The sequence below is a fragment of the Oncorhynchus mykiss genome, chromosome 23 (assembly GCF_013265735.2).
Source record: "Oncorhynchus mykiss isolate Arlee chromosome 23, USDA_OmykA_1.1, whole genome shotgun sequence".
Lineage (NCBI taxonomy): Eukaryota > Metazoa > Chordata > Actinopteri > Salmoniformes > Salmonidae > Oncorhynchus > Oncorhynchus mykiss.
Genome location: NC_048587.1, coordinates 39,448,170 through 39,457,698, shown reverse-complemented (window position 1 = coordinate 39,457,698; position 9,529 = coordinate 39,448,170). Strand labels below are relative to the sequence as shown.

At 40.9% G+C, this 9,529-nt stretch overlaps 1 protein-coding gene across 1 annotated transcript; it reads right to left on the bottom strand.

Moving 5' to 3' along the window:
* Positions 1 to 200: 200 nt before the first annotated feature.
* Positions 201 to 8,344, bottom strand: LOC110502720 (mitochondrial pyruvate carrier 1). Its single transcript, XM_021580973.2, has 5 exons — positions 8,126 to 8,344; positions 4,983 to 4,986; positions 4,520 to 4,616; positions 4,055 to 4,187; positions 201 to 718 (listed from the first exon to the last, which is right to left on the bottom strand). Exons 1-5 carry the CDS (start codon positions 8,194 to 8,196, stop codon positions 697 to 699), a joined length of 327 nt encoding a protein of 108 aa, XP_021436648.1. The 5' UTR covers positions 8,197 to 8,344; the 3' UTR covers positions 201 to 696.
* Between the last annotated feature and the right edge of the window lie 1,185 nt (positions 8,345 to 9,529).

Below are 9,529 nucleotides of genomic sequence, written 5' to 3'. Positions count from 1 at the left end.
TCAAGTATCATTACTAAAATTAACAAGACATTTAAAATAAAAAGCATGATGAGAGCAAGATACAACTTCAAAAAGACATTGCAGTACACATAACTAAGGCAGAATGTTCACTGATGCCTTTCATCAAGGTCATTCAGAATGCAGCCTTCCTGGAAGAGTTCTCAGTCTTCATGAAGGTAAAAGTTAAATCAGCCACTCAATGGATATCAGACAGTTTATTAGATATTATGAGCGTGTAGTTTGATCAGTGTAAGAGGAAGTTTCATTTATGGGAAATAGATAACGGTTTATTCATTATCTTCAGAAATAACACTGCCATGGCAACACAACAGAGTACCACTTGTATTGCCTGTACATTCTGATAAAGATTGTTATTGGTAGCTAATACATTTACCAAAATGAGGTCGTAACCTAGAGTGCATGTGTCACAGACCATCTCTTTAAAATACATCTGTAAAAGGGCCTCTACAGACTCCATTTCATAAGTTTGTGCATGATACATGGTGCAAAATCAATCTATTCATTGACCTTACATACATGAAGAAACTGACATGGTGGTCTTTAACATCAGTTTAAACTTAATTAACAATTTTTAAGTTAAGAGTTTTACATAGGTATGCAATAAGATAAAATTGCCATACATACAGCCAAACGACGCTGGTTTCTAATTAAACTAAATATTCTGCAATTCCACCCCTAAAATGACTTCTTCTCCATGCTGGAAAGAAGGGGAAAAAAATCCATCAGAATTACTATAGATACACATTCTGTAGAATAGCATTAAGTCTTAAATTATAACCAGTGACTATGATTCAATATCTATGTGGGTACAGTGTGTGTGCGTGTGTGTGTGTGTCTGTGTAATTAATACACACACAGTTGAAGTCAGAAGTTTACATACACTTTGGTTGGAGCCATTAAAACTAATTTTTCAACCACTCCACAAATTTCTTGTTAACAAACTTTAGTTTTGGCAAGTCGGTTAGGATATCTACTTTGTGCATGACACAAGTCATTTTTTACAGAGATTATTTCACTTATAATTCACTGTATCACAAATCCAGTGGGTCAGCAGTTTACATACACTAAGTTGACTGTGCCTTTTAATTTTCTGGAATTTTCCACGCTGTTATGTCAATTAGCCTATTAGAAGCAACCGTGAAGCACGGGGGTGGCAGCATGTTGTGGGGGTGCTTTGCTGCAGGAGGGACTGGTGCACTTCATCATGAGGCGGGACAATTACGTGGATATATTGAAGCAACATCTCAAGACATCAGTCAGGAAGTTAAAGCTTGGTTACAAATGGGTCTTCCAAATGGACAATGACCCCAAGCATACTTCTAAAGTTGTGGCAAAATGGCTTAAGGACAACAAAGTCGAGGTATTGGAGTGGCCTCACAAAGCCTTGACCTTAATCCTATAGAAAATTTGTGGGCAGAACTGAAAAAGCGTGTGCGAGCAAGGAGGACTACAAACCGGTCTCAGTTACACCAGCTCTGTCAGGAGGAATGGGCCAAAAATTCACCCAACTTATTGTGGGAAACTTGTGGAAGGCTACCCGAAACGTTTGACTCAATTTAAAGGTAATGCTACCAAATACTAATTGAGTGTATGTAAACTTCTGACCCACTGGGAATGTGATGAAAGAAATAAAAGCTGAAATAAATCACTCTATTATTCTGGACATTTCACATTCTTAAAATAAAGTGGTGATCCTAGCTGACCTAAGACAGGGCATTTTTACTAGGATTAAATGTCAGGAATTGTGAAAAACTGAGTTCAAACGTATTTGGCTAAGGTGTATATATATTTTTTTTAAAGAAGAGTGAAAGAGACTGTAGTTAAAATGCTATCATGGATAAAATGAATGCCATAAAGTTCGGTGCTTCCATGTTGTACATGTTTTGCTAATTTGATGGTAACTTTCAACATGCTCTTGGATGGAGAAATCCCAAAAGACGTTTGGGCTTCAAGGCTGTAGCCTCCTTGAAATATCCGTCTATTATACCCTAACAAGTGCCACAAAGAACCATCTGAGCAGTGAATAAATCACATACAGCATCAGTCAGAATACACCTACTCATTCAAGGGTTTTTCTTAATTTTTAAAAACTATTTTCTACATTGTAGAATAATAGTGAAGACATCAAAACTATGAAATAACACATATGGAAACATGTAGTAACCCCCCCAAAAAAGTGTTAAACAAATCAAAATATGTTATATTTGTGATTCTTCAATGCAGCCATCCTTTGCCTTGACAGCTTTGCACACGCTTTGCATTCTCTCAACCAGCTTCATGAGGTAGTCTCCTGGAATGCATTTCAATTAACAGGTGTACCTTCTTAAAAAGTTAATTTGTGGAATTTCTGTCCTTCTTAATGTCTGAGTCAATCAGTTGTTGTAACAAGGTATTGTTGATTTAACTAGGCAAGTCAGTTAAGAACAAATTCTTATTTACAATGACGGCCTACCCCGGTCAAACCCTAACCGGGACGACACTGGGCCAATTCTGCACCGCCCTATGGGACTTCAACCACAGCCGGATGTGATACAGCCTGGAATCGAACCAGGGTCTGTTGTGACGCCTCTAGCACTGAGATGCAGTGCCTTAGACTGCTGCGGGACTCGGTAGGGTTGGTATACAGAAGATAGCACTACTTGGTAAAAGACCAAGTTAATATTATGGAAAGAACAGCTCAAAAAGAAAAGAAACAGACATCATTACTTTAAGACATGAATGTCAGTCAATGTAGAAAATTTCAAAAAAAGTTTCTTCAAGTGCAGTTGCAAAAACCATGAAGCGCTATGATGATACTGGCTCTCATGAGGACCACCACAGGAAAGGAAGACCCAGAGATACCTCTGCTGCAGAGGATAAGTTCATTTGAGTTACCAGCCTCAGAAATCGGCAATTAACTGCACTTCAGATTGCAGCCCAAATAAATTCAAGTAACAGACACATCAACTGTTTCCCGAGGAGACTGCATGAATCAGGCCTTTATGGTCAAATTGCCGCAAAGAAACCACTACTAAAGAACACCAATAAGAAGAAGAGACTTGCTTGGGCCAAGAAACACGAGCAATGGACATTAGACCGGTGGAAATCTGTCCTTTGGTCTGATGATTTTTGGTTCGAGCCGCCACGTCTTTGTGAGACATGGAGTAGGTGAACAGATGAATTCCGCATGTGTGGTTCCCACCGTGAAGCATGGAGGTGGTGGTGTGATGGTGCTTTGTTAGTGACACTGTCAGTGATTTATTTAGAATTCAAGGCACACTTAACCAGCATGGCTACAACAGCATTCTGCAACAATACACCATCCCATCTGATTTGCACTTAGTGGGACTATCATTTGTTTTTCAACAGGTCAATAACCCAAAACACACCTCCAGGCTGTGTAAAGGCTATTTAACCAAGAATGAGAGTGATGGAGTGCTGCATCAGATGACCTGGCCTCCACAATCACCCGACCTCAACCCAATTGAGATGGTTAGGGAGGAGTTGGAGTCAAGGAAAAGCAGCCAACAAGTGCTCAGCATATGTGGGAACTCCTGCAAGACTGTTGGAAAATCATTCCTCGTGAAGCTGGTTGAGAGAATGCCAAGAGTGTGCAAAGCTGTCATCAAGGCAAAGGGTAGCTATTTGAAAAATCTCAAATATATTTAAATTGTTTTTTTTGGTTACTACATGATTCCATATGTGTTATTTCATAGTTTTTATGTCTTCAATATTATTCTACAATGTAGAAAATAGTAAAAATAAAAAAATTGTAAAAATAAAGAAAACCCTGTGAATGAGTATGTGTTCAAACATTGGACTGGTACTGTATGTTTTTTTATTTAACTAGGCAAGTCAGTTAAGAACAAATTCTGATTTACAATGATGGCATACACCGGTCAAAGCTGGACGACCCTGGGCCAATTGTGCGCCACCCTATGTTTAGGTTGTTGTTGCACGGTGCTTTGTAACCAAAATGGAAAACTGGTAGAAAACAAAATGAGTTTGGCATTGAAATAAGCAACTCATGCAGTACAGTAAAATGTGAGCTTACTTGTATTTGATAAGTCGCGATCCTTGAATGAGTTGGGCTGTCTCATTGGTTAGGTGGCAAGCAAAGAGGAGCCAATTCCTTGGCTGAACTTTGTATGCAAACCTCATAAACAGGAGTGAGTAGCAGGTCAGAGCTGCCGGGGGGGGGGGGGGGGGGGGGGCAACAACAAAGAACACTGAGTAAATAAGGACTTGAAACTTTATTCATATCTTTCAGACATCCTTATCAGGAAAAAAAACTAAATGTTCTTGCCTCGTGTCAGACTGCAGGAAAGGATTGTTGAAGTTCAAAGAAAAATGTTAACCCATTGGAATTCTACTTTATCAAAGCATGGAGTTATTCAACAAGCGTGAGACTGCTGCTGGTATTATAGTGAACAGGCGATCAATCCCTGGCAGAAAGTCAATAAAGTTATAGCTAGATAAATGGCAGCAATTGGTTGTGTCTGTTTTCCAATCGTCTCACCAAAGGTCATTCTGCCACTGATAATCTCAGGGCTTTTCTTCATGTCACTGATGGCAGCTATGGGCAGACCCCAGTTGGCCACAGGTCCCCAGAAGTGCTGGAATAGAAGTAGAAAACAACATTTTAAGGAACAATTAATGTAGAGACCAACAAGGTTACTGTAAGGGTCAAATGTATTCAAGCTGCCATCGCAATTATACAGTCTTGCCAACTAACTACCTAAGAGAGGAGTCTATCTGCTATGTTCAATGAAGCCAAAACATTGCGATTTCTTTAGTATACAAAAAGCTCTGACGAAGGCCTTGAGGCCGATACGTAAAGCTAAATAAAGAGCAGTGATACTAACAAATGCAGTGTGTGGGGTTTTTTCTTTTTTCCTCGTTAATCAATTGTTACCATGTACCAGTAACACAGATAGATCAGATGTGCGAGTGCCTTTTGAGTAGACAAAAACAAAACTTACTGTGCTTATTTTGAACGTTCCCGGGAGGACACCAAGATGACAGACATAAGACAAAAGGAGTTTTGGTTAGGAGATATGCCTATACCTCAGGAAAACAACCAACACATCACGCCTGACAAACTAATAATGCAGAGTTCAAGTCATGTCAGGAACTCGTGAATATGACCTTCCTACCAGGAAACATTGCATGTGTACGCCCCTCCAACTCATAATTACAACTAGGAAACTCCGGTATGATCTCTGGACCCCGATCTTTCCCACATGCTGAACTATGACGTCACGCATCACTGAAAATGGCCACAAACATGGCCGTGTTTTCGGCTGTCAATGTTGAGAAAGGAAAGATGCAAGAACCAACCTCAACGCTCCCAAGTTGTTCCTCTGATTAGTCCGACATGACATAAACGCATAATACTAATATAGGGTTGACATCACCAGCAACACACACAGCAGTAGGCTAGTTTGACAGCTAGCTCTCGAGAACCCAAGGGGGCCCACAAGGGCTTGCAGCCGCCGGCCCCCTTTTGGGTTTTCAGCTGAAGGTGTCCTGACACTCTGTTTTGACGTTTAGAAACGTAAGAGCTGTAATATCTAACTTTCTGGGGCGACCCGACCAAATTCAGATAGAAATGTGAGTTATAGATGTGTCATTCTCACTGAAGTGGTAAATCAAATCGTATTGGTCACATACAAGTGTTTAGCAGATGTTATGGCGGGTGTAGCAAAATGCTTGTGAATAATTTCTATTTGCGCTATTTCTGTTTCCTGTCTTAAATTTTGTTTTTGTCTCTTACCCACCCACACCAGCTTCAAACAGTTGCAAATACAACATTTTAGGTTACTGAAAATTACTTCAGTGATTTGGAGGGTACAATGATTCGCTAGAAACTTTGTCACAAACCGAAATTAGGCAAACTATTAGAATTCTAGCAATCAGGAAATGGCGGAGTGATTTCTGCATATTGCACCTTTAATAATCCTCGCTTGTGATATGGTTTTGAAAACTTTCATACCAACGAGAAACACTCTTTCAAATACAAAAGAGGTACGACACAGCCTCCAGCCGAGGTACCACACAACCTTACACCTTGCTCTAGCATTTCTATTGTGTTATATGCTGACCAGACTGGACTCGTCGCGTGTGCGAGCGTCACAAAATAAATTTAGAAATTCATGTTATTCAATTATTGCATCCATACTGCTCATGCACGCCAACGAGCGTCTGCGTTACCAAGTGCTAAAATATAACTCCTATTTCTGACGCAGATCGTGCTGAAAGTCCTGCCTCTCCCATCTCCTCATTGGTTTATAGAAGCAGTTTAGAGTGCCATCTCCTCATTGGTTATACCCACGTGGGTGATAGAAAGACAAACTGTTTTGCCAGTGGTCGTGGTAATAGTGTAACGACCCTGGGTTTATAAGCGCAGAAATTGACTCTGCCGCACGAGCATGCTTTTGCGGCACGGTCGATAGCGCGCCGGACCTCGGGCTAGAAGGTTGAGGGTTCGAGACCTGCTCCCTGCTGTTTCATTACATTGGTGTCAGAAGTGGGATTGTACATTGAATCCATGACAGTGCGTGTGCTTGGCCGGTGAGCGCGTTCCTGTAAGACGTAGAGTCGCAAGCGCGCGCGAGGACGCGCTCTTTGAAAGGAGGGAGTAATGTAACGACCCTGGGTTTATAAGTGCGACTCTGCCGCATGAGCATGCTTTTATGGCACAGTCGATAGCGCGCCGTACCTCGGGCTCGAAGGTCCGAGACCTGCTCCCTGCTGTTTCATTACAATACTATGAAAGTTTGGATGTGATCACCATAGAAGTTCAAAGATGAAAAGGCCTGGAAAGAGGAGAGATGACTAGAAACGATTCGGTTGGCCGTTTTAATGTTTGGATTAATTGTCAGAGTAGAGGACCTTGTGCTTTTCAGGTAAAATAACTCAGTGTTTATATCACAGGGCAAATTAGCTAGCTACAGCAAGCTAGCTAAATAGGACAAATTAGCTAGCAAGTGCACACTAACTAGCCATACATGTTTAATGTTTTTCGACCTGTCCCCAAATTAATGTCATTGGTTCATAGTTTGTTTTGACATTTTAACCTGCATGTCGTGATCGCTTTTGGTGTAGGTGGGACAAAAAAAATGTATGCACGATAGCGCACGCGCGCAGCCGGTTTGGGTTCCGTGTTACTCTTGCCTGAAAACCCACGTTGAATTGCATATGGAACACTCATGACCTCTACAAGTCAGAATGTAAAATAAAAGTATATTTTAACATACTTTACCGGTTGTCCGTGTGGTTGGTCCTTTTGGCGGTAAGAATGCGAGACAATATATCAATAGGAACGTATAATTACAACAACTCTTCAAAGCGCTGGTTGTGCATTCACATTTGGTATCGCCTGAAACACTCGCACAAGATACAAAAATATATATACACATGCATGAGAATCATGCATACTTGCCGAACTCGTGTTTACATGGTTCTGCACACGTTTCGGGTGATAGAAATCTGAACGCACTACCAGCGCTTTGAAAATGTGATGTAATTAAACTTTCAGGTGGATATATTGTCTCGTATTTCTACCGTCATAAGGACCAACCACATGAACAACCCGTACTTTAAAATATAATGTTATTCAACATTCTGGCTTATAGAGGTCACGAGAGGAAACGTTCCAGATTCAAATTCCAGATTCAAATTCCATGCAATTCAACGTCGGGTTTCAAAGAAAGTGTTACTCAGAGCACAGCTGGGTGCAACTTTGCTAAATTAAGTACGTTAAGTGTATCTTTTGTATTTGTACAATTAATTCTAACTCGTAAAAGTTAAGTTTGAAATGTTTCCTGTAAAAGGGGACGTGCAATGACCCAGCAATGTAATTGGGGTCATGACGACAAGGGCTAGCTTGAGTGATGCCAAAAACATTCAAGAACAAACGTCCTTCAAGCTGGACACAATATTTGTCAAAAAAAAAAAAAAAAACGTTAATGGTGGTAGTTACAATTTACAACTGACGTTAGCTCGATACGTTTGATAATTAATTGCATTGCTATATTAGGTAGCTGGCTAGCTTGCTAACTTAGTTGATAAAGTAAGTGTTACTGTAACTAGCTATCTTCCAGATCTTGCAAATGTGTCATACCTCATGAGATACTCTCTGAACTCCTTGCTTTTAAGATGGTCAACAGCTTTACGTGCCAAAGTACCTGCCATGACTGTGGTGGTTAGCAGTGCAGAGAAAATTATAACTATGGGAATGTACACGCGATATAAATGCAGCTTAGCTGTAGAGGACACTGGTGGTCACAGCTCGTCACCAAAACATATTTACGACCGTATCGCAATCACTCAGTTAGAACGGCTCTCATTGGTGTTGCTATGCAATCTCACGATTTCCGTTCTCGTGGTGATGACTCGCCTTTAACAAAGATCGTTTACAACTAAACCAAGATAGACCAAAGCCTGTCGTTTCCAATGGGAACAAATGAGTCATAGTGGGCAGAACAAGCAAGGAGCAGGGCAGAACCAAGCCGGAGCAAGCGAGATCCTATTGGCGCGTTCATCTGCATTTTTCCGTTAGGGAACGCCTACTCTGTGATGTGCGCGTGTGCAATAACTCAATTCACCTTTGCACTAATTCGAAACAACGAGATTTTTAAACAACTTTTGCCACTGGTATAGTCTGCAAAACTTTGTCCATTCTGTGCATTAAATATTCTAGTTTTGGGAACAGAAAACTGTATTGAAATCAAATGTTTCATCGATGAGAACATTTGCAGAATATCGGCTAAATTCTCGTTCCATCTTCTCACACTGCTGGCCAGTGGGTGAATATTTGGAAGCCATATTTGGAAACGCCAAGCAGGTGCTTCACATTTAGGCATCTGGGGAAATATCTGTCTCATTTGTCTCTGTGCATCTACCTACTGAGATGTGCCACGGATCCAGAATCAGCATCTTCTCTCTTGGTAGATTTATTTTTCATTATTTAATCTTTATTTAACTAGGCAAGTCAGTTAAGAACATATTCTTATTTACAATGACAGCCTAACCCGGACCACGCTGAGTCAGTTGTGTCCTGCCATATGGGACTCCCAATCACATCCGGTTGTGATACATCCCAGGATCAAACCAGGGTCTGTAGTGACGCCTTTAGCACTGAGATGAAGTGCCTTAGACCGCTGCGCCACTCGAGAGCCCAATACACATACTGCTCAAGAATAGTGGTTACACCACAATTCTCAGAAGGAGGTGTCCCTTTAGCTATCACTTACTGGCTCAAACATATAGCTATCACCTTTACACATGTAGAACCAGGAAACAATGAGCAACTGTTCTAGACTGACCACACTTCCATTCAATTAGGCTTTGATTTAAACTATTTGCATAGTATTATAATGATGAATAACATGCCATTTAGCAGAAAAATGTATCCAAAGCAATGTACAGTAGTGCATGCATCACATTTTTTTACGAGTGGCCCCAGTGGAAGTCAAACCCACAACCCTTGTCGCAAGCACCATGCTTTACAAACTGAGCCACACAG

Coding starts and splice junctions, on each gene's coding strand:
- LOC110502720 (XM_021580973.2), bottom strand. CDS start 8,196: ATGGCAGGTACTTTGGCACGTAAAGCTGTTGACCATCTTAAAAGCAAG. Junction 4,188..4,519: donor CAGTGGCAGAATGACCTTTG/GTGAGACGATTG, acceptor CCCCCCCGGCAG/CTCTGACCTGCTACTCACTC. Junction 719..4,054: donor TCGCGACTTATCAAATACAA/GTAAGCTCACAT, acceptor CCTTCTTTCCAG/CATGGAGAAGAAGTCATTTT.